General features: G+C 42.4%; 1 protein-coding gene across 12 annotated transcripts in view; it reads right to left on the bottom strand.

Moving 5' to 3' along the window:
* Window positions 1-26,369, bottom strand: part of LOC122562023 (putative uncharacterized protein MYH16) — a 276,206-nt gene that overhangs the window by 62,176 nt on the left and 187,661 nt on the right. For all 12 annotated transcript variants that reach the window (XM_088000458.1, XM_088000463.1, XM_088000459.1 and 9 more), the window contains one exon: window positions 14,360-14,416. In XM_088000458.1, coding sequence (XP_087856584.1) covers window positions 14,360-14,416 — 57 coding nt within the window. The remainder of the gene's footprint in view (window positions 1-14,359; window positions 14,417-26,369) is intronic.

The following is a 26,369-nucleotide window of genomic DNA, read 5'->3' as shown; positions in this document are numbered from 1 at the left end:
ACTACCTGGATCTCTGGATGAACAGTGTAGCTATGATACCAGTAGGCCATCACCTTCCATTTAACACGGGGTTTAACTAAATAAAATTGGACATGATTAAAATGACTAATTTAAACAGGCAAGTCTGTTATATGCTACATTTTGTTGAATATTGACAATACAAAGGACCTTGTAACTCAGGTGTCGTGGCCCATTTAGGTTCCTGGAATACTGGAGAGAACATAACCTCCACTTCCTGGTGAGGAGGAAAGACAGAGTGACAGAAAAATACAAGATGAAATACATCCCGCAGGAACTAAGACAGTGTAATCTCAGCATGAACATTTGGCTGACTTCCAGAAAAACAAATGGATTCTGCTCAGTAGGGATGTTTGGCACAGTTAATAAGGCAAATGTGAGCTTGTTTATTGTGTCTTCCTATTCATGAAATGTTAAGAGGACAACATCTTTAAATGAATATTCCAGTCATGTTTGTTATTTTGACATACAAATACATTATTCACTTAACAGGATGTAAGTAAGTGAATATACAAGGATTGTTTATTTACATTAACAAATGAGATGTTAAGAGGATAATGGCTGAGTGGATATCAAGATAATCCTTGTTTATTTTGAAAGATACAGGAGCTTCTCAAAGATTTCCTAATGTTTTTGTAGGGGCCATGAGTTTCAGTGATATAGGAAGTTGAAGAAGTGTGGGAAGTAGAGAGGTGAGGAGGCTATGGCGGTATGTTGATATAGGGGTCAGGGCGAGTAAGCTAGAATGATGGCGTGGTACAGTTTGGGTGCATTGATGGGTGAGGGGACTATGAGGATGAGATCAATCATGGAAGAAAAGGTATTAATTGGCCAAATGAGGCGCATTACAGGGGTCAGCCCAATGCCACTGTATTAGCCCTTCTTCAGGTAAGCATATCAGGTGCTAGCCTGCAACACTACGTCACCTCATTGAGGAAGGGATACCTCGATCAAAGTGCCAGATCTCTCAATTTGAACCATCAGGTGAATTGTCTGGCTGCTGGGTTCTACCCTCTGCCTTTACTTTGAACTCTCCTACTCCCACTTGCGCTGGGCCCCAACACTGAGCTGGCTGGTCAGAGTCCAGATACTATGCACATGTAAATAAAGGACTAGGAGAAAGTGAAGACTGCAGATGCTGGAGATCAGAGTCAAAAACAAGTGTGGTGCTGGAAAAGCACAGGTCAGGCAGCATCTGAGGAGCAGGAATGTCGATGTTTTGGGCATAAGCCCTTCACCCTGATGCTCCTTGGATGCTGCTTGACCTGCTATGCTTTGCTAGTGTCACAGTTTTTGACATGTAAATAAAGGGTGACTTGGTGACAGGAGTCTGGCCTTTGGTTTATGGTCCCATGGGCGTTCCCTGGAAAAGGCAGCAGCTCTCCTACTGGCTACGGGCACCCCCTGATATCGCAAAAAATTCTGTTCCAGCTGACCGAGACAGATCATAGCTACTAGGATGCCAACCGGACCCTGCCTTTCAACACATAACCTGGCTCCCAGTGAAATGAAGTTACTTCTCACACAACGGCAGAATGTTCACATTTCTAAATGATAACAGCAGAATAACTGAAGATGCTGACTGCAGAGGACAGTCTTCACAAAGCTAGAGCTGCATCAGTGTTACGGTGCCAGATGAGACCCTGATCTTCATTACAATCCAGGTCAAGGCCAGGTATGTTTACTGAACAAGTCTACTAGATCTGAAAAATCCCAGTTTCTTACTCAGCAAATAAAGCCACAGATTCCACAATTGCAAACAACAGATGCAAGAGCCAATAAAGTAACTGGTTAACACAATCCATTTTATCACTGATTCTCCAGTATTAAATTGAAGTCAACATGAAGTAAGTATGGTGGAACATTTAACAAAATGCACATTCAATGATTGACACATCTCCTGAATCTCTCCGCAAACCTCCGCAAAAAAGAGATCAGTCATCACTGTGAATCATAAAAATACTTCAACAAGTTTATTTGGAAGCACTAACTGTTGCAGCGTTGCTCCTACAACCACCTGATGAAGCAGCTCCGGAAGCTAGTGCTTCCAAATAAACCTGTTGGACTATACCCTGGTGTTGTGTGATTTTTAACTTTGTACACCCTCGTCCAACACCAGCATCTCCAAATCATAAAAATACTTTAACACTTTGTCTTCCTCTCGAGCTCCTCTCTTTCAAACTGCTGGTGTGATCTCCATCCAAATTCCATATGGAATATTCTCAACTGAAAGCTAAAAGATTCTACATCTCTCTCAAGTCTAGACTTCTTGATCGTTATTTCCAGTTGAGCTGGGTTACTACACAGCCCACGTACCCCTGTATCGCCTGGCCATACTGTAGCATCTGAACACAGGCCCACTCCCTATGCTGACAACTTTTGCTCCTGAACTCCAATTAGCTGCCCCAAGGAAATGACTGCTCCTGGGCTTCCAAGTTCCCATGCTCAGCAGCATGAAGCGAGCAATGAAGCTAGGCTCGCAGCTCTCTCAGCAGCACGTGGTCACATGGGCCTCATGTTCTGAAATCCCAACCCAGTGGTTGGATTTCCATGGTCTCTCTGATGAGGTACTCTGAGCTTGTACAACCTCTCCTCACCCCTGCTTCTGTGAACCACTCCAACAGCACATATTAGAAAACAGAGGACAACAAGCTTTTGTAACCTTTCAATGCACACTGGCAGGGTAAGACATGAAGCAAAGGAACTACAGATGCCTTGCCACCGACCTGCACTTGGAAACTTGCCCCCAAGTTGTGATCAGACATTAGCTACTATTTTACAATCAAAATATCTCATGAATGATGGGTTGGTGCTGGGTGACTAACCGTAGAAACAGAACACTTCCTGATGTAGCCTTAAGCTATCTTAGTAAACATACTTCTGAAAAAAAGACCCATAAATTTGAGATTCCCATGTAATCTCTTTGCAATTCTCAACAGGAAGAAATATGTGCCCGTACAGATCCTGAGATGACTGTCGCCTTCAAAGCCAGATTTCCATACATTCCTCAAACTGTGGTTATCTTTCCCTTTATTAAACATCATGTTTCTGTCAAAATATGGTTTCTTCAGTTGCTCGTGATCTGCTCAAATAAATCCGTTCTCCTTAGTGAATTAATGCAATATATTCCAGACCAGATTGGTCTCAGGAACAATCATCCATTTGGGCAAAGTTGGCAAGTATTCTTCCAAAATGGTAACCTGAAGTGGTAACAGTGGCTTCAGTATTCCCAGTGGGCAAGAGAGAAAATCTCCGTTTTATTCCTGACTACCTATAGGTGCAGGCAGCTCAATACAGGACAACATCAGACCCTGTTCTGATGGCATCCAATGGCTGACCATCTTGGCAAAACGTATTTGATTTATTAAGTCATGTGATGAGAGTGTGTTGCTGGCTGGGTCAGTGTTTACTGTCTACTCCCATTTGCCCTTGAGAAGATGGTGCTGAGCTGCCTCCCTGAAATGCTGTGGTCCATCATTTTGTAGCTGAACCCTCAGTTGGTTGGGTTTCCAGAAGGCGATGCTGACAATGAAGGGTTGCGGATGGGTTAAGGGCACACTACAGTGGGTGAACTTCAAGCTCTGAAGAGATGCGGGTTAAATAACAGCTGCCAGTGAGTAACAAGTATGACCAGCCAGTGATGGGAAGAACATCTACCTGGCTGTAGATCTACCTGCCTGTAGACTCCTGGCTGGTCTATCCTTTGAAAACTTGAAGTCATCCAGAGGTTGGCTGCCCATGTCTCAACTCCCATCCCCTCTCACCCTTGCACTCAGAGACCAAACAAAAAAAGGCTCTTGGTCACGAAACATCTTGGTTTTGACAATTTCACTCTTGCTTACAATTCTTCTGTGGCCTCACTCCTCCCCAACTCTGTTCCCTCTTCCAGATCCACAGGCATACATGTGCTGCTCTCAGTCATTTCTTGTGCCTCTTTAATTTTATTCATTTCACCAACGGTGGATATGCTGAGGCCTCAAACCTTGGGAATCCCCATTCAAGACAATCCTTCAAACTCATCACTTTGACTAAATATTTGGTCATCTGACCTACCACGCCTTTTAAAGGGAGTGGTTCTGTACATTGTTTAACAATGCAAATGTGTAGTACCTTGGGATGTTTCATTGCTTTGAAGTAGGTGGGACATTTCTCCACTTTTAAAGGTGCTATACAAATAGGTTGTTGTCGTTGCACAACATGCTGATCCTTATTTCAAGAGACCAAGTTCCATATATGCCTCTCCCCACTTAAATACATACCAGAAAGTGAGCCTCTATAGCAGCTTTGGACTCAAGGTCTGAAGAGAAACCCTTAAGTCAAATACCTCAGGCCAGTGCACACCACCTTCAATCAACAAAGCAGCCTCCCTTTGTCCCATAACAAGAAGGTAGAGCTACATTTTAGCGCATGTTCCTGGAACCTGGTTTTGCTTAAATTACAGGATGTAAATGATTAACAGAATTATTGAGCACAAAACTAGGTTTAGAAAGTGGGGAGCCGGTTTTTACATTGCATTCGTTTTATACTGAGATCACAGCAAATGACATACTGTGAGGTACATGGGCAGCATGGTGGCCCAGTGGTTGGTACTGCTGCCTCACAGCACCAGGAACCTGGGTTCAATTCCAGCCTTGGGCAACTGTCTGTGTGGAGTTTGCACATTCTCCCCGTGTCAGTGTGAGTTTCCTCTGGGTGGTCTGGTTTCCTCCCACAATCCAAAGATGTGCAGGTTAGGTGAATTGACTAAGCTAAATTGCCCAGTCTTCAGGGATGTGTAGGTAAGGTGCATTAGTCAGAGGAAATGTAAAAGTAACAGGGGTAGGGGCACGAGACTGGGTGGGATAGTCTTCTGTATGTCTGAACTGTATGGCCGGTTCCACACTGCAGGGATTCTATGAGGTGTTGAACAAGATGCTGCTTCACAATCAGCTGTTTTGTACATCATAAAACATCCACTTTCAGGCCCTCCCAGTTAGTTTCACCAATCACTTGAGATGCACTTAGATATTGACATTATGCAATTGTGTGAAGAAACTCACTCTGACCTATAGGAGAGGTGATGGCCCAGGGATTTTATCATGTTAACTATTAACCCAGAGACCCAGGTCACGTTCTAGGATTTATGTGACAGTGGATGGTATTTAAATTCAATAAAAATCTGGAATTAAAAATGTAATGCTGTCCATGAAATCATTGTCAATTGTCAGTAAAACCCATCTGGTTCTTGAACGTCCTTTAGGGAAGAAAACTTGTCCCAACCTGATTTGGACTACGTGACTGCAGACCCACAGCAACTGCCCCAGTTAGGGATGAATAATAAATTCTGGTGATGCCCACATGAATAAAAGAAAATATTGAACACTATAGCGCATGGCAGTGTTATCCTTAATCACAACCTCACTTAGTGTAAAACATTCAGACAGGAAACATGACAATGCCAGTATAGACTAACATACAGCCACTTATAAAGATATACCTAAGTATTGACACTAAGCTTATGCTGCATCATCACTAAATACAGGTGAAGAATACGATTTTAATTTGAAGACTACGCCTACGTTTTATCACAATTCACTTGTCAGATTACTGATTGGTGTCTCCAAATAATGTTTCACAAAGGATCCCTCAGATCCAGATTTGGAAACAGTCCCAAACGACCAATGTCTGTTTGCACTCAGTTCTGAGCAGCACTGCTTGATGCTGGTATACCACTGTGCCTTTCTAAGCATCTCTCATTTCATGCTGGAAGCTACACATGGTGGAAGATAGCTATGTAACAAGCTCCCTGGCCCTATCTGAAGTTCTCACCATTCTTACTGTTGGCAGATTAGGCCACTGTCAATCAGCTAATCACTGCCTGTGTCAACGTTTCAGACACTTGTGACCCTCAAACAGAAACTATTTTGACATATATTCCGAGACATGTCAGAGGTGAAGTGCTGAAAGAGGTAAGTGTGACTGTAAAATACTGCATGGTTTCGATAACATGAGGCTGACTGAGAAGCCTAACACCATTAGCAATTTTTACTTTGCCCCAAGTAACCAAACATAGGAATAGGAGTAGCCTGTTCATCCCTACAAGCCGGTTTCACTGCCTAACTAGGTCAGTGCGGTCTATATCTTAACTCCAACTATTCACATTTTGTTCTGTGATCCATAAATCTATTAAAATAAAAATCTTGTAAAAATCTATCAAGTTTGACATTTTCCATTGACCCATAGTCATTCAGGTTTTCTAACAGGAGACACAAGCTGCAGAATTCCACATACACTTTATATAAAGAAGTGATTCTGGACTTCGCCAGAAAACATTCTAGCTCTATGCTAAAGCAGATTGCTCTTGTTCAGTTTCTCTGCACCACAGGAAATAGCTTCTCTGTTTCTGCAATGTCAAATCTTCTAATCAACTGGACAACTTCAATGAGATCATTCCTCTATCTATCATATTTAAGGTTATTCAAAGTAACCACACAACCATTGCTCGGAACGGGATCTGGAGAGAGAACGAAAGGTGAATGGAATGTCATATTATCACGCTTCCACTAGCAGAGAGAAATCACCAGAATTTCTATTGCAATGTTTCTCACAAAACCAGAGTCTTCCACAATAGGGTGGAACAACTGGCCACCTTCATTTCGCATTAGTTACAAGATGTGCTTAAAATGCTAAATAAAAACCGAAAAGAACCTTGGATGCTGGAAATCGGAAACAAAAACAGAAATTGCTGAAAAAGGTTCAGCAAGTATGGCAGCATCTGTGGAGTGAAATCAAAGTTAGTGTTACAGGTCCAGCAACCCTTCCTCAGAACAGTTCTTAGTAGTGTTTAAAAGACTTCTGAATTTGCTGTAAAAATTGAACATGCAATGTTCTGATGAAGCAAATAGCACACAGCAGAAATGCAGTCATGGTCTTGAGCGCCATGAATCAGAAAGTTGTGGGATCAAGTCCTGCTCCAGGCACTTAAATCCATAATCCAGGCCATAATATTAGATTAGATTACATTACAGTGTGGAAACAGGCCCTTCGGCCCAACAAGTCCACACCGCCCCGCCGAAGCGGAACACACCCATTCCCCTACATTTACCCCTTACCTAACACTACGGGCAATTTAGCATGGCCAATTCACCTGACCTGCACATCTTTGGGAGGAAACCCACGCAGACACGGGGAGAATGTGCAAACTCCACACAGTCAGTCGCCTGAGGCGGGAATTGAACCGGGTCTCTAGCGCTGTGAGGCAGTAGTGCTAACCACTGTGCCACCGTCCGCCCACATTCTCAGGGCAGTAGAGTTGGAATATTATTCTTTTCAAGAAGTCATCTTTGGAGTGGACAATAAACTGTTGTAATTAAAAAAAAACAGGCTTGTCTATTGTGTTAAATACGTATCAATGCCATATTAATAGCATACAATCACTTGGCAGGTTTGAGGATGGGGCAGCTCACCCCACTGCTTGGGTAGCTGCAGGAGAAAATTTCAAGAGCAGCTAGTAAGCTTGCCCTGGTGCATTGACAAACAGTATCCATCAACCAAACCACATAAAGTAGATTGCCTGATCATTATCCCATTGGAGTTTTGTGGGTACATTTTATTTGTAATTCCTACCTGTAAAATAAAAATTCCTGTGCTTTGCAGCAGTATTTTAAAGGCTGTAAAATTCTTTGGAAAAGTTGCTCTACAAATGGAAATCTTTCTTACATGAAGGCACAAAGACGCCCTTTGACTTAACTACGCTCACCTAATCTATCAGATATTACATTTGCACATACTGCCCTCAGACACAGCTCGCTGTTCTGACTGCTGAAGAGACAAAAGAAACTCTGCGGCAAGTTCCAGGAAATGCCTGGGAACTGTTGCCCAACTCCAGGGGACATTTCTGTTGGATTATTTTGTAGGGTGGGAATATTTTGTTGCCCTCAGGAGGTTGGGGTGAGGATGATGATATGAACCCCTTTTCAACAAATATCCATGTCACTCAGGTTTTAGTGGAACTTCTTTGCACAATAAAAAAGGACCTGCAGTTTACAGGCCCTTTAGGAATATAATTTGAAAGGAGCTCACTTTGTGGAATTTAATGCTCAGTCAACCTAAATATATTTTAGCAGAACTGCATGATTTTAGATTCAGCAGAAACCCTGGCCTATGTTGTACCCAATACCTCACACCAGAAAGGGGAGAAGGTTCGGATGCAGTTTTCGCTCAAAACGCAAAGGTCTTACAGAAAATGTAATTTAATGCTTAAGGCAATCATAAATTTTCAGAAATAATAAAGGAGTACTACAAATTCCATCTCTTCTACAAACACCTGTTAGAAGTGTAACAAAATATAGTGTAGACAGTTTCTTTCTTGTCAAACCCTGTGTTATCTCACCTCAGCACTACGACAGAAGATTAAAAAAGATCACTTGCATTATGACAAATCGAGCAACATGAAAGTAGCCTTGGTTTTAGCTCCAGGAGAAAGTTTGCCTGAGGCTAACCTTTCAAGTAGCACACATTAGGTGATAAATATTTCCTGTCTATGCCTAACTGAGCCCACAGGACACTTTGGTCAGAGACACTGATCGATTGCAGTAATTAAACAGTGGAATGTGCTTAAGATGCTATACCCCAGTAATCAAAAGGCAAAAAGATAAGATAACGAGGAATCTTTCTTCAGTTAACTCCACTTTCAGGGCTTAATCCAAGACATATTAGGCCTACTAAAGGCTGAATCAACTTCATTCCGGTTGAACTTTGTGTGTAACAAAATCTACAGGCGTGTGACATACGCAGTTTGATTTCCTTCATGGAAAAGTTAGATATCCAGCAACAGTCTAGAAGTGGAATGAAGATTCAGAGTTCCTGGTCTTCCAGCAACAGCTGGAACAATTCAAACCAATATAGTTTAAAGAAACTTAAATAAGCTACATTCAGAACTAAAAATGCAGACAATTACCTCCAATAGTTGTGTCGCTTATAGAAACCATATTGCATCAGTGTCCAAAGAGTTGTGGCAAGGTCGAGTGAGTTAAGCCTATACCCATTAAAGCTTAGACAAATAACATGCAATCTTATTGAAACATAACGGGCATCATTTTCCCTCTTTCGTGCTGATAAGAGAGCTATCAAGAAAGGGAAATGATAAAGAGAAAAGGGAAGAGAATCATATCGTACATGAAACGTTGTTTCTCTCTCCAGCAATGTTGACAGAGCTGCTGAGTTCTTCCAGCACTTTGACTTTATTATAAATAATGGGACAAGTTGGCTCTGCAAGAAACTCATGGTCTTTTTGCCCCCCTCAACAATTAAGTGCTGATTAGAAGGTCCTTCGGGAGACTCTCAACTCACCAGCAATGAAAGTTAAAAAAAAGATTAAATATGAGGCCTTCAAAATAGGGTGGTGCTAGCTTGTTATTCATTTGTCATAAGTTACTTATTCTTTATATTTAATATTGTTTTTCAAACTTGAGACTGAAGGATTGTGGATACCTTGATAGATATTATTAAAAAAAGTCAAAGGACGGACGTTGGAATTTTCTTTGTTTAAATGAGGCATTGTTGGACGTCACATAGCTAGTGGTAATTGTTTCATAGAGAACCCCTACCTGAGTTTACAACTATCAATTTCTAGTTTCTGCTTTGGATACTGTTTAGAGTACTTTATAACCAGCCTGTCAGGAGGGAGGAGCTCCCGTTCAGCTCTCCCCTTTCTGAAAGCATATGTCATCGTGAGTCAAGTGTGAAGCCTCACTATCCTCTTGGAAAGTGACTGAGAGACTTCTCACTATAGGGTGGTTGTACAAGATCCCAGAGTCAGCTGCCTATGTTTGGTGACACCTGTCTACAATGGCCAGACTGACAGCACTACAACATTCCGCTCCTTAGCCTGGTTTCCTTCAAGAACTATCCATGATTGGCTGAAAAAAGTATCTTTTTCTCAAAGTGACTATCTGAAGACAGTTCCTCCTTCTGTCTTTTTGGTTTGAATGTGTATGTGTTTTGGGTATTTGTATACTTTCATTTTTCAAATTGTTTAAATGAGATTTAGGTCCCTGTCAAGCAAGTCTCATTCACAATTTAAACAGATAAAAATGATCAAATTAGCCATTTTGTTAACTGGGTAAAACATTCAAATTGATGGTGTGACTGAAGTGAGATACAGTGTAAAACACCAACTAACGTGCGTGTGCCCCCCCCCCCCCCCCCCCCCCGTCCCCCCGTCCCCCCAAACATAGAAAAAGTGAAAATTCTGCTCATAAGCTCCACTGGAGACTTACCAAGGTGTATGCTGAGAGGTTGCTCTCTTCTAGCAAGAGTGACAACAACTAGGGGGTACCGTTTAAAAGTTGGGGGTCTCCAGTTAAGAATGAGATGAGAAGAAACATTTTCTCTCCTTGCGTCACCAGCCTGCAGAACCCTTTGCCATAGAGTGTGGAGGCTGTGAAATCGAATATATTCACAAATAAGTTTGTTAATTTGGTTTTAATGATAAGGGAGCCAAGGGTTCAGGAGGGCAGACAGCAAGGTGGAGTTGAGGCAACAGTCACATGATCATGCTGAATGGCACAACAACCCTGATGGGCCAAATGGTTCACTGCTGTATCTGATTGCTTGGTTCTTGTGAAATCCAGGACAAGATAGATCTGCCTTATCAAGCAGAATGGAGGCTGAAAGTCTACGGTTTAGCCAGTGGATGCAGACTGACTACATGGGGGGGTGCCCGTAGAGGTCAGCATGGTGATTAATACTGCTGCCTCAGTGCCAGGGACCTGAATGCGATTCCACCCTTGGGCGACTTGTCTGTGTTGAGTTTGTAAATTCTCCGTGTCTACATGGATTTCCTCCCACAGTCTAAAGATGTGCGAGTTCGATGGCTTGGCCATGCTAAATTGCAGGCTAGGTGGATTAGCCATGGGAAATGCAAGGTTATCAGGATAGGGTTGGTGAGGTGGGTCAAGGTGAGATGCTCTTTAGAGGGTTGGTTTGGACTTGATGGGTTGAAAGGCCCGATTCCACAGTATCTGTTGGGATACTGTGATTTTCAAACCCATCACATACGAAAGCATTGTAAAAAGACATTTCTGATGACTGCAAACCACACATCATGCAGGAAGATGCGCAGATAGAAGAGTTATGTCAAAAACACTATAGCTGATTGCAAGTATGCAATTGCAAGCTTTGAAGGACACCACATGCCTATATCTCCAGTATGGATCGTCTTTCCAGTGTAGCTCCCAGTGAACTGAATCTAAATGCAACAAATCCGAAAGGGCAGCTAACTCATCATATGGTAAAATGACTTGCACTCAGAGCCACTCTGCATAAAGCATGCCATAAAACGTACTCAGTTCAGGTTAAATCTCAATTCTGACAAACCTTTGCAAACTAACAAGTGCACAGTAAATAAATCTCAAAAGCAACAGCTAGAAACCACTCCAAATTCAGAAACGATGCTATCTTGTTTTTAATAAGAGTTAAATATGCTGCCAAAAGAATCACTTGTGCAGGACTTTGAGATGTTTTGATGTGTTAAATGCAAGTATGATGTAAAAATTGGTTTTACTTAGCATTTACTTATTTTGGTGAGTACTTTGTTCGGGAGAACAAGGGCAGGGGAGAAAGGAATGGAAGGATGCATTGATTGGATGGAAGGAAGTTAATGGCGAGCATAAACACTACCATAGATCATTGGAGACTGTTTCTGTGCTGTAAATTCAATACAATTCTAATAATAACCATCAATTCTTCTTGCACCTTACATGTAAATAGAACCTGCTTCCATTAAGATTGAAACAAACTGGCACTTGTGCAATCAGAGTCATACAGCACGGAAACAGACCCTTCAGTACAACCAGTCCACGCTGAACATAATCCCAAACTAAACTAGTCCCACCTGCCTGTTCCTGACCAATATCCCTCCAAGGCAAAAGTGAGTACTGCAGATGCTGGAGATTAAAGTCAAGAGTATTGAGCTGTAAAAGCACAGCAGGTCAGGCAGCATCCGAGGAGCAGGAGAATCTACATTTCCTGATGAAGGGCTTTTGCCGAAATGTCAATTCTCCTGCTCCTAGGTTGCTGCCTGACCTGCTGTGCTTTTCCAGCACCGCACTCTTGACCCATAGCCCTCCAAACCCTTCCCATTCACGTACTTATCCAACTATCTTTAAAACATTGCAATTGTGCCCACACCCACCACTTCCTCAGGGATTTCATTCCACACGTGAAGCACTCTCAGTGTAAAAATCTCTCTCCTCTCACCATAAATAATATGCCCCCTAGTCTTGAAATCCCCCACCCTCAGGAAAAGACACCTACCATTAACCCCATCTATACCCATGATTTTATAAACTTCTATAAGGTCACCTCTCAACCTCCTATGCTCCAGTGAAAAAAGGTCCCAGCCTCTCTTAATAAAGGAATTCTGCAGAGTTTAAATTCCAACATTGCATCTAAAGGCAACTTGGAGGAAAAGTGCTTCTAGTAACAAACGCTGTTTCTCCCAACCTTAAAGTTAAAAATCACAACACCAGGTTATAGTCCAACAGGTTTAATTGGAAGCACACTAGCTTTCAGAGCGACGCTCCTGCTCCGAAAGCTAGTGTGCTTCCAATTCAACCTGTTGGACTATAACCTGGTGTTGTATGATTTTTAACTTTGTACACCCCAGTCCAACACCGGCATCTCCAAATCACGTCTCCCAACCTTGCCAGAGATGAATCAGGAACCAAGACATTCTTAACTAGGTCTTGGCAATGCTTCTGGTCTGGCCAAGCACTTGCGGACTGCTTTCCACATTATTTGCCCATGTGGACTCTGTCTCAAAGGTGACACATCAGCAATTGAGCATGTGCGACCTCAAGTGGCTGCCATTTTACTCTTGCGCCAATTCAAATGCTGCCATTCTGACTGAACTGAAAGAAATCCCAACAGTAGCATGTTTTAGAAATTCTTCCAGTGAAAGCGTTTCCAACTGTAAAAACACATTTTACAATAGCACTCATTTTGGTTTGCCAGATTGAGCTGGGCCAGCACTTCAACAGAGTGGTGCCAGAGGCCAGAAACCTGTCTCAGCTACTGAAATACTACTGCAAAAAAAAAAGTTATTTATACAGCATGCTTCACAAGCTCAGGATGTCCCCGAGCGTTTCCAAGCCAATTATGTACTTTTGAAATGTAGTCACTCTCGTAATGTAGGGAAATAATGATTACGTTTTGCAAAACAAACTGATGGTTTCACTTTTCTTCGTGCATTCAAGGAAATGGAAAAATCTTCCAGTCACAGTAGCTCAGGTTAGAATTCAACGTTTATAATAATAGAGCACCTGGCGCAGCCATAACAAAGAAATACTTCCATTTATAAACCTTTCCACAAGCTCAATGTCTCAAAGTGCTTTAAAGCCAACTAAATACCATGCAAACACTTACACTGTGGGGGAAAAAAGAACTGCGAATGCTGGAAATCAGAAACAAAAGCAGAAATTGCTGGAAAAACTCAGCAAGTCTCGCAGTATCTGTGCAGAGAAAGCAAACTTAAAAGTTTCAAGTCCAAAGCTAAAGTTTCTTCAACCAGAACTTCAGTTAACTGAAAAGTTAACTCTGCTTTCTCTCCACTGAGAGAGCTGTCTGAGTTTAATTTCTACGATGTAGAAAATCCTGCAGTCAACTCGCACAAAGCAAGGAGCTACCAATCTCAATGAGGCAGTAACCATATAATCTGTTTGGGAGATGTTGATTGAAGGATACACCTTAGGCAAGCAATTAGAAAGAACAGTCACCTCCTTATTGAATTGGGTCCAGGATCATTGATGTCTGCCACTCAGCATGGACAAAAACTTTGGTCTAACTTCACAAGGTAGTACTGCCAACAGTGCAAAACATCTCCCGAGCTGCAATGGTTCATGATGCAGAAGATTCAGTCGTGGCTTTCCAAAGATAATCAATTAAGCATCTGAAAAGAATAAACCATGGAGGGACAAACCTCCAAAAGCAGGAAAAGTGAAAAGATTTCATTTCTCCTTTGTCAATGCTAATTGTAATCTCATGAGTACCACTTCAGTTCATAATGGCTGATTCAGAGTAGACTGATGATGGACTGTGATATTTCTTGTCAGAAAATCTCAAAGCTACTTTCAACAGTTCAATTAGACTAGAGAAAGTTCTTCCAATGTGATTTAAATCCAAAAACATGATTGTTTCTGTGACACAGTTTCTATATTAGAAGAGGTTCTATTTCTCGATGCAGTATGGATTGTAGAACAGTGAATATCCCCTTAACCCTTCTTAAAAGAAGTCAACTGACAGATTTTTTATGCTTATTATTTTAACTTCAACAGATCAAGGAAGCACATGCCATCACTACCTTAGCTCTCATGGCCCGTTCGGCCTCTAGTTCCTCTTCTAGCTCCTCCACGCGAGCCTGTAAAAAAGAAACAGGGCAGGGTAAATTATAGGTGCAAACAATGTGGAAGAAGGAAATGAGAAGATGGGGAAACAGGAAGAGATTTTCTCCAGCATATTCCCATGTTTTGCCTCTGACATCAAAGACGAGAGATACTAATCATATTTAAGCTCCATGCACTTTAGCCATGTCTGGACTGCTTGGGGGGTCGGTTAGCTCAATTGGCTAGTTTGCAATGCAGAGGGATGCCAACAGCACAGGTTGAATTCCCGCAACAACTGAGATCCCACCATCTGAGACTTGGTGACTCTCATGTTAAACTCACCATCAGTCGTCTCTCTCTAATGAGAGAGCTGCCCTATGGTCCTCTGTGACTATGGCAGTTTCCCCTGAAATGATGAACTAGTTAAAACCTCATCAATAAAACATAAACACATTCAACCTCTTATTTCAAAATTAAAGCAGAGGACATTACATTCAGAGCATTCATTGTACAGTGAGAATTGCACATCAAGGTTATTATATTGTGTGGTGAAACTACGGACAATACACTGAAGGGCTCTCTCTAATGAAATAAACCTCAATGGAAGATATCAACAGCAGACAGTTTTTTTTTAAGTGAGCAATACACACCAAAAGCTCATGGCCAATAATGGGTCCACGTTGGGATATTATAATTAGCTCTTCAACGAAGCCCTGTGATTTTTGGTTATGGAATTGAAGATCACACATCATTCCTGCTTCTGACTACGGTATTTGAAATCCATGTGTCAATCCGGATGTGAGCATCATCAGCTTTAGCTACGGCCTCCCCTGTTTGAAACAGTTTGTGTCCACGTGCTGGTGAGGCTCATGTATGAACAGCACCTATTCAGTTGAATGACTAAAGGCTAATGATGTCCATTGTCAAATAAGGTGCCAATGCTAAATTAGGAAGGGAAAAAAATGTGGAGAGAGTGAAGACATGTATGGTGACAGATCAGAGGCTTGGAATCCTGCAGTTGTGTAACTCACCCCTTGACTCTCCCAAGCCTGTCCACCATCTACAAAGCACATGTCAGAAGTTAAAAATCACAACACCAGGTTATAGTCCAATGGGTTTATTTGGAAGTGCTGCTTCTTCATTGGTGGTTGCAAAGCAGGACCATAAAACACAGAATTTACAGCAGAAGATGACACAGTCTCATGCAGCTGAAATAATATATTGAACAAACCTAGATTGTTAAGTCTTTCGTCTTTCAGAATGGGTTTGGTGGTTTCGATTCTTTAGTATGTAAATCCCAGAACTCCTTTTAAGGTACATTCTCAAGATAACTTCAGGTTTTATAACAAAAGGTGACATCTCAGCTCAGACAATGCATTAAAGGTATGAAGTCAGAGTCTGTCAGTATCTGGTTCTGTTTCCAAAGTGGAATTTATAAAATATCACATGGATTGACTGCCTGCAGGTTGTGCATTTTTTGAGCAAAATTGAATGTATCAGCAAATATAATTCTGCAAATACAAATTCATCCCATGGACTTGTGTGTGCACATGTGCAGGAGAGACAGAGTGAGAGTGTGCGTGTATACGTACACATGAGAGAGAGTGTGTTTGCATGTGTGCAAGCTTAGTAAAATGTGAGGGTGATTTGGTATAAGCCTGTGAGAGGGTGTGCTTGTGTAGATGTTAGTATAGGACATCCTGTCGGGACCCCACTGCATTAGACACCCTCACTCACACAATCTTACATACTCACATAGACCCTCTATAATTCATATGCTCTCTCATAGACACACACATAGTGTAGTGGGTGTATGTGTGTGGCTATGAGAGAGCGTATGAATTATAGAGGGTCTATGTGAGCATGTAAGAGTGTTTGAGTAAGGGTGTCTAATGCAGTGGGGTCCCGACAGGATGACCTATGCTAACATCTACACAAGCACACCCTCTCACAGGCTTATACCACATCACCCTCACACTTTACCAAGCTTGCACACTTGCAAACACACACACTCAGTCTCTCTCTCTCCCCTCTGCATGCACACATGCACGCACAATAAAAACTTATATTTGCAAATACATTCCATTCTGCTCAAAAAAATGCATAACCTGCAGAAAGTCATTGTAGGCAGTCAATCCATGTAATATTTTGTCAATTCTTACTTTGGAAACAGAACCAGTCTGCCTCAAGACTGGGATACAGACAGACTCTAACCTCACACCTTTAAAGCATTGTCAGAGCTGAGACATCATCTTTTGTTATAACACCTGAAGTTATCTCGAGAATGTGACTTAAAAGTAGTTCTGGGATTTACACATTAAAGAACCGAAACCAGCAAACCCATTCTAAAAGATGAAAGACTTCACAATCTAGGTTTGTTCAGTATATCATCTCAGCTGCCTGAGACTGTAATCTTTTGCTATAAATTCTGTGTCTTACGGTCCTGTTTCATAACCACCTGATGAAGGAGCAGCGCTCCAAAGGCTAGTGCTTCCAAATAAACCTGCTTGACTATAACGTAGTGTTATGTGACTTTTGACTTTGTCCACCCTAGTCCAACACCGGCTCCTCTAAGTCAGAAGTGTAATGGAATACTGCCCACTTGCCTGGATGAGTGCAGCTCCAACAACACTCTCGAAGCTTGATATCACCCATGACAAAGCGACCTGCTTGATTGGCACATCCATAAGCACCCATTCCTTCCACCACTAACGGTCAGTAGCAGCAGCATTACATAACAGCTAGGAGATATACTACGGAAATTCACAAAGCTTCCTTAGACAGCACCTTCCAAACTCTCAAAATTATTATTTAGATAAACAAGGGAAGCAAATACTTGGGAAAATCAACACTTGCAAAGTCCTCCCCAAGCCACTCATCTTCTTGACTTGGAAATGTATTGCTGTTTCCCCAGTGTCACTGGGTCAAAATCCTGAAACACCTTCCCTCTCTAACAGCATTGTGGCTGTATCTACACTGAATGGACTGCACAGGCTCAAAGCGGTAGATTGCCGTCATCTTATTGAGGGCATTTAGGGATGGCTCATAAGTGCTGGCCTGGCCAATGAGGCTCACATCTCATGAAGGAGAAAAAAACAAGTTCTGATCATATTTCATTGTGGTACAACTTACAAGATAGAGAATTAGGAAGCCATTAACAATTAAACACAAAACTAATTGGTTAATTGTCATTAAGTAGCAGATATATCTAAAACAAACCTTACGTGGGGAAAATAAAATATCCATTCTCTAAGATTACAGACTCATGTGTTTTTTAAAAACAAAAAAAAAAGAATAGGAATGCCAGCACTCCAACGGGGATTAATCTGTCAAGATTACAAATAGAGTGAAATAAAACATAATCTTTCATCGGGGTTCCTGCAGTACACCACTGGGATAGAAAAAAAAACATTGAAACATAACATTTATTCAGTAAAATGGAGTTAACTCATGATTTTAAGACGAGCTCACGTCCATAAACTCTAAAGAAGCTTTTAGAGAAATCAGAGTTAATGTTTTGGCTTGAGTGACTCTTCCTCAGAACAATTCTGAGGAAGGCTCACTAGAACAGAAGTATTAACTCAGATGCTGACAGGCCTGTTGAGTTTTTCCAGCGGGCCGTTTGTTTTCGTTGTTGCTTTTGTTTCTGATTTACAGCATCCACAGTTCTTTTGGTTTTTAAGCAGCTTTTAGATTTGTGTTTCTTTCCATTTTCGTGACCAGCTCCTCCACACCATTATCCTCAAACCAGTGGCCTTGCATAGACATGCTCCTGGAGTCAATTAAGCACATTCATGCACCATTTTGCCACCACTGCCCCAGAACCAGGGTAAATTTGTGGGACCCTGCTGGTCCTTACATTTATTTCACTCAAGTTGACATTCTTAATTCCACCGTAGAACCACGTTGTCTAATTTACAACACAGGTCATTGTGCCTATCTGGCCGGCATTTACACAAACTACTTCCACCTTTATTTTGTCACATCCCATCAATGTAAATTTCTAATCCCTATAGCTTCCTCGTAAATTCACTGCTCCCCTCAATTAATCAGGGAGCCCCATCTTCTGCCAAGCCTATTAAGGAACACCAGTTTATTAATACCAGCTGGCATAGTTCATCTTTCTTTCTCAGTTAAATTCAAGCATTGTAAAATCCACTTTTTAAAAAAAATCTCCGGTTTCACCTTAAACTCCTCTATTCGCCACAAATCCTCTGCGGTCAATTTCTGATTATCCAGCGACAATGCTATCCTTTAATACAGGCCTCTCAAGAACCTGCTAAAGTGACCTGATTAAGCTCACGATACATACAATCTAAAGGGGGAATTCGCATCCTATTTCAATGCCTCCTCAGTCAGCTCTAAAGTCATGCTAGCAGCCTTCCGACTGCTACATATGCAACAAGCAGACTAAACAAAGACTGGCCAGACAGTATGTTGATGTAACAACCCTTTCAGGAATTACATATCTGGTCTTTAAATGCTGAAGCCATTTATTACACACATCTCTTCAATAAAAATACTTGTCCATTTAAAAAGAAGAGATTCTCAAGCTGTGCATACTCACAATCAATAGGATCCTTCATTGTAGAAACCTTTACAAGCTGGATTAACCAATACAATACACTCACTGTATTGATAGTGAACTTCTTCCAGGCTGCAGGATATAGCTGTGTCACTGTGAATCATTCAAAATCTCTAAGATCTTGTACCCCTGCTCCCTTGAAGATGCTGGTCAAGCTAAAGCTCCTTGTGCTGACCCTGAAAAACGTATCTTCCCCACACTCCAATTTTTCATGGATGATCCCTTGAAAAAGCAAATGTTGGAAAAATCTCCAGACACCCCTGCCTCATCTGAGAGGCAGTCAGTGAAATTTTCTAACAAATGTTTCTAGCCAGAGAGAAGAAACTACAGAAATTGTTTTCTGATTCACCCATAGGCTGTGGCTATTTCTGGCTGGACCTGCATTTTGCCCATCCCTAACTGCCCTTGTGAAAGTGGTAGCGAGCTGACTTTCTGAACTGCTGCTTGGAAAGGATTTCCAGCATTTTGATCCAGTGAAGACATGGAGGTATATTCTCAAGTCATGATGGAGCATGGCTTGGAGGGGAACTTGAACTTGGTCGAATCCTCATGTGCGTCTGCCTCCTTCATCCTTCCAGGTGGTGGAGGTTGAGGGTTGGGCCTGGACTGTCAAAGGAGCCTGTGTGAGTTGCCTCACCCAGTGAGAATTAACTAAGGGTCTCCCCCTCCGGCCACAGTTTCCCAGGCGAATGACTGAGCAGCACATCCAATCACAAGACCATTGGAACTGGTGACTTCGAAATCAATTTTTCACAATCAGCAAAAAGACTTTAACTGAAGGGATCCTGAAAGGAAGAACGGCATATCTGACTCATTCACACTGAATTCAAGAGAAGAGCTGATGCATCCAGATAATAAATTACACACAAAAAAGGGCAGGTGGCAAAATTAACTACTAGCGATGTGGTTCTTCCCTTACACTCCTAAATTGGTTGGAAAACTAGCAGACGCTTTATGTCCGCTCCAAGGCAAGATTCAACCCAATCTATAAGTGCACTCAAGCATCAGGCCTCCTGAATATTCAAAAACCAACGAAGAGTAGAAATCCCACTGATACACCAGCCAGTGGTGCTTCATGGCTGAAGGTGACAGCATAGTTGCAAAGTCACTGCTAATAATCCAGAGCTCCAAGCTGATGTCCTGGTGTCACGGGTTTAAATCCACTAGAACACATGACCAAGTTTAAACTCAGAAAAAATCTGGAACTAAAAAAAGGTTATCAGAGTGTGGTCTGTGTAACTATTGTCGATCGCTGTACAAAACCCATCTGGTTTAAAAAGCCCCATTGGGGGAAGGGGGCATCTTTCATCCTTACCTCGTCTGCCTTCTGCGTGACTCCAGACCCACAGCGATGTGGCTGACTCTTACCTATCCCCTGGGCAACTAAGGAAGGGAATTAAATGCTGAGTCAGTGACACCCACATTTTTCAAACTATTTAAATAAATGCACCACCAGGAAAGGTAGCTGCTTCTGATCATGGCTAAAGGCCTACACAACTAATCAACACTATATCCCTGCAGGCAGTTCCCAGACATGCAATGGTAGTCACAGGGAGGTGGCTGGAGCAGAGGTTGTGGGTTTTACCAGTGCTCCTCTTCCTCAGTCACTAAGTGCCCAAAGAGGGACTCTTCAGTTAGCTGTGGGCAAACCTGATTGTGTTTATTGGGAACCATAGGAGACCCAAGTGAGCTCTGTTAAATCGCCGGGACAACACTAAATACAGGGATAATTGGCTTTCAGTGGCTCATTTCTTCACCTAATTAGTATTCCACTAGCAGTGGACAGGAATCTTGCATCAGGCCCCTTTACTCCCCCTCCCACCCCATTGTATAAGGTAATGGGGCTGAAGGAATTAATGTGTACATTATATGGAGTTCCACCCAATCTGCTGCCATGTACAGTCTGTGGGGGAGAGAGGGGAGATCTGCTCTAATCTGTGTTATTGGTCCACACTAGCAGTTGCACTTATTGCTACCATGCAATTAGCCAGCTTGATAACTGAGAGCAATTTCTCTCTGAAGATTTTATGGTGGTGTACCTTCTACCTCCGACTATTAGATAGACCCTAGACAACATATAGGCAAAGGAGGACTGGTGGCAATGAACAACATCAAACATGGACTCTGACCCACATACTGGCAGGGGTGGCAGAGACCATGACATGCCACTCTGATGAGCTGGAATCAACAGACTAAACATTGACATCACCTTGACAAATGTTGTGATAAGTCCTATGCTCACCAGTAGGTGTTCTATATGATTTGCGTCTAAAGTAAGCGTTGATGATAACTTGATAAATGTGCAAAGATTATTTGTCATTCTAAGCTGCTCTTCCAATCTGGCCTGTGCAAGTAAAATCAGCCAGAACTAAACAGAAAGACTCCCGAATTCCAACGACTGTCAACCAATAACTGAGTACCTCAGGGAGGCTGAAATTGCATCTTATGTTTGGGCTGATAGTTATACACCAATGGAATTGTGTTCCCATGGTTTTAGATGGCATCTGAGCACTGGAAAACTTAGTGCTGTGTAGATTAGATTAGATTCCCTACAGTGTGGAAACAGGCCCTTCGGCCCAACAAGTCTACACCGACCCTCTGAAGAGTAACATATCCAGACCCAATCCCCTACCCTATATTTACACCTAACTAAAGCACCTAACACTGGGCAATTTAGCCTAGCCAATTCACCTGACCTGCACATCTTTGGATTGCGGGAGGAAACCGGAGCACTCAGAGGAAACCCATGCAGACACTGGGAGAATGTGCAAACTCTACACAGACAGTCGCCCGAGGCACGAATCAAACCCAGGTCCCTGGCGCTGTGAGGCAGCATTGCTAACCACTGAACCATCTTATACTCAATATGAAATGCAATTATGTGACTTCTTCCCCTCTGGTGGGGGTTGCGCATCATCCAACACATATTCAGGATGAGTCCATGGCTAAGAAAGCAAATGTAATGTTGTCGTTTATCTCAATAGGGTTGGAATGTAAAAGCAGTGATGTACTGAGACTTTATAAAGCTCTGGTTAGGCCCCATTTAGAATGTGGCTGAAAATGTGTTGCTGGTAAAGCACAGCAGGTCAGGCAGCATCCAAGAAACAGGAGAATGCTGCCTGACCTGCTGTGCTTTACCAGCAACACATTTTCAGCTCTGATCTCCAGCATCTGCAGACCTCACTTTCTCCCATTTAGAATATGTTGTCCAATTTTGGGCCCCACACCTCAGGAAGGACATAGTGGCACTGGAGCGTGTCCAGCAGAGATTCACATGGATGATCCCTGGAATGGTAGGCCTAACATATGATGACCTGCTAAGGATCCTGGGATTGTATTCATTAGAGTTTAGAAGGTTGAGGGGAGATCTAATAGAAACTTACAAAGATAATGCGTGGTTTTGAAAGGCTGGGAATTTGTTTCCGCCAGGCAGGGATACAAGGACCATGGGCAGAGCCTTAGAATTAGAGGGAGTTAATTTATAATGGAAATGAGAAGACATTTCTTCAGCCAGAGAGTGGTGGGCCTGTGGAACTCATTGCCACGGAGCGCTGCGGACGCAGAGATTGAGAAATTCTTGATCTCGCAAGGAATTAAGGGCTACAGGAGAGTGCAGGTAAATGGTGTTGAAATGCCCATCAGCCATGATTGAATGGCAGAGTGGACCTGATGGGCCGAATGTCCTTTCTTCTACTCCGATGTCTTATGGGCTTACATTTAGGCGCAGTGAGATACACAAGTCTATTTCCTGTATGGTCACCAGAATTAAACTGGAGGTGAATAATTGGCCAGACTTTCATACAACACTGACAGTAAAAACATCTCCTTGATTGGTGACGTCATTCCAGTGCCATTTTATTTCAGATTTACACTTTCATACATCATTCCTTGACAAATGTGTTCCAGATTGGAATCTGGAGCATTTACAAGATAAAGCTGTACCCCACCCCCCACTTACATCTTCTCTCTTCTACCAGTTAGAATTTATCACACTTTAGACTCCAAAATCTAGGTTATTTCACTGAGTGTATTTCTCACTGCCCTGGAGGTGGTTTATCATATTGTTGTTTGGCACAAGGCTCCAGTGCAGTCAAATATAGTACATTAGATGTAATGCATGAAACACCTGGTTCCAAGCTCTTTACAAGTAACATTACAATATAAAATCCAGAGTCCATATCTTCTGACCTAGGTTGAAGTCCCTATTTCCATCCCAAATAGGATGCAAGGCTGTGTTACGTGCATTCCCCAGAATTTTTGGCCTGACCAGAAGCAGCAGACAGGGTCTAGCAAACTACACAGACAAGGCCACAGTGGATCTCAGAGAGGCCAGATGCAACCGCTACCCTATCAGAGTAAATAAACATAGTCTAAAGCTCCAAAAGACACTATGGCAGCTATGGAGAGATGGTAAATGCTCAAGGTAAGGAGCAAGGGTGAAAAGGTGGGCAGGTAAGGGGGTAGGGGTGGCAGACGTGTAAGGGTTTGGTGGAGTGCTTTAGAAATTGAGAGAAAATAGAGGGCCACTGGGGGAAGGGGTGTTGAGTGGCTGGTGAGTGGGTAGATATGGGTGGAAGCCAATTGGGTGAGAGGGTAGAATGGGTCAGATATATGAGAGGAGTGGCCAAAGATATCCAGGGCATCGTGTGTGTTTGGGATGAGCTGAGGCAGGTCAAGAAGTATTAAGCTCAGTACTTTAGAACTCTCTGAAGCATCTGCCTCAAATTCAGTTGTAAAATATTTTAGAGGGTTCCAGATGCAGGGAAATAGTCAGCAACAGATTAAGCCTCCTGGGCAATTACCCAGTTATTTGGTAAGGATTTCAGGAAGGTCTTGACACACACCTTTCACGGGAAGTCAAATCTGCAGCTGGAAGATCTGGGTCCTAACCTTTATAAAAAGGGGAGGGGAAACAATTGAGAACAAAGTGCTGACAGCATCTCTCCTGTTCTTCATTTTGGTCCTGGTCATACGTCAAACATTGACAAGACTTGACTGTGGTGTCTCCTCATAATTTACCATAAAGTGGCAAAAATTAACACAAATCCAACTTTAAAGCTCAATACGCAGATTCCAGGTCTTAGATTTTTAGTCCAAGTTAGAGATGGGCAGTGTCAAAAATTAGTCAGGGGTGTGGTGCTGGAAAAGCACAGCCGGTCAGGCAGCAGCTGAGGAGCAGGAGTATCGAAGTTTTGGGCATAAGCCCATCGGGATTTCTGATAAAGAGCTAATGCTCAACAGATCGATTCTGCTGCTCCTCAGATGCTGCCTGACCAGCTGTGCTTTTCCAGCTCCACACTCTCGACTCTGAACTCCAGCATCTGCAGTCCTCACTTTCTCCCAGTGTCAAAAATTAGCTCCGATATAACAATTCTCCAGTCCGGTTCAGTCTCTGGGCATTTTGTGCAGAGGCAGGATCACAGACTGGCAGGGCAAGGTTGACAGATCAGGCTCATTAAAGACCCATACTTCAGCTAATTAAAGGAAACGGAGGAGAATTCTAGTCAACCTTCAGGTTACCACACTGACAGGGGCAAGTTGATGTGTCTAAAGAACTCTGCAGGTGTGTGGAACCAGACAGTCTCCCAAGGCAAGTAACTGGAAATGGTTAAAGGGCAGGAGCAGGCACAATAATTTCTGCAAGTTCGCCAATGCAAAGAGGGCATTTGCTATAGAGTCACAAGACAGCACCATTCAGCCCATCTGATCTGTGATGGCTACCAGCCCATTGACCCAGAATTAGTCTCAGTGCACTACTCTCTTTCAATCAGTTTCTTGAATGGTGCCTTGCCTATTCCACGGTAAATATTCCATACTTCCACAATGCTGACCTTGAATGGATTTCTGTTCATCCCCCCCAATCATTTTCAGGATACTAATGGGTAAAATCCGGTCTTGTGAAAATAAAGGGAAATTCCATCTGGAGTAATCCAAACTGGCCGCGCCCAAAGCAACCTTGAACTCCTGACTTCAATTGTTCTTGTTTACCATTTTAAAGAAGGATAGGGGACAGACAGGACATCAAACCACAGAAACGGCAAGTCTCATTACCTTTGTGGTACACGCACGGTACAGTGCGCTATTCTGACCTCACCTGGAAGACAGTTTCATAAATGTTTAATTACAGCTCTACTCCCTGAAGCTTTCATATCACAAGATTCTTGTTCTTCTCATGCCGAGGTGACACATCAGACAAAGCACACGCTTATATCTGTTTCCATACCTCGATTTTCCTGGAGCAGGTTGCTAGGGAGATAGCTGGAGAGATGGCACCATCAAGTATGGATGATCAAAAGATTCATCTCATGGTCTTACTGCCTGCCTTAGTCCTATTGGAAATACTTACATTACAAATACACTTTCAATGGTGTTGGAATAGGATTCAAACCAAGTACATTGGCTCCGAGGCATGGATATTAATTACTACACCACAAGCATTAACTCCCAGGTTAATGAATCGAATGTCAGTTCCACTAGCTACTGTAGTAGACTTTAGTATGGTTTATGAGAGTTGAAATAACTATTTTCTGGTTCACTATTTCAGTACAATTCAATCTGGTAATAAAACTGGCAGAAGGCGTTTTGAAAGATGCATGAGCTACTCCGATGTTGCAACGAAAGATTGCCAAAGCTTACTGTCTCCAGCTAGAGAAACAGCCTGCTGTTTAACTGTGTCCGAGGATCTGTGTAGTGACATTTATAGGCAGGATACAGAGACCAAATGCCCAGCCAAAAGAAAACATGAAGCAATCTTCTCAAAGATGCAGGATGGGAGATAGAAGAAATGCATGGAGCAACGCCATAGCGATAAGAGTGAAAGATGAAAGACAGAGCTAAATGCTATCATTGAGAGAGACTAATTCACCATAACTGCTTTGTGGTTAAAGCAAGAGTCTGTGCAGCAGAGTTGTATTAAAGGCCTTCTTTATTCAAACAATGGATTCATTTTGTGGAGTTCTGGTTGTAATGGACTGGGCTTTTCAACCTGAGAGATGACAGGACTGATAAGGTGATGATTCCACAATCTTGGAACTACTGATTGTAATTTACGTTCTGGACAGACTATGGGTTAGAGTTTGAAAGCTTAATACTGAAGCTCCTATTCAGCAATACTTCTCACGAAGTGGAGTTCTCCTGAAACCAAATAACATTGAAGACTGGGTATCCATGTGACAGGATGTACAACACGGAAATACTTCATTGTTGGTTTGGTATCGGTGAGCAGGGGAGACATTTAATTTATCACCTTTAATATGTAATTTACCAATGAAATTTCTTATTCTTTTACAGTGGTTGATAATGGCTACTTCTAATCTTGGATTTTCTTTTGTTAAACTCCAGTGATTGAGATGAGCAGTTATCAGCACAATATTAAGAGCACTTACATTCTGAAATTCCTATCC

Source organism: Chiloscyllium plagiosum, unplaced genomic scaffold (genome assembly GCF_037043375.1).
Source record: "Chiloscyllium plagiosum isolate Xiang-an unplaced genomic scaffold, Cpla_swu_hap1 HiC_scaffold_25, whole genome shotgun sequence".
NCBI lineage: Eukaryota > Metazoa > Chordata > Chondrichthyes > Orectolobiformes > Hemiscylliidae > Chiloscyllium > Chiloscyllium plagiosum.
This window is presented reverse-complemented; position numbering and strand designations above follow the sequence as displayed.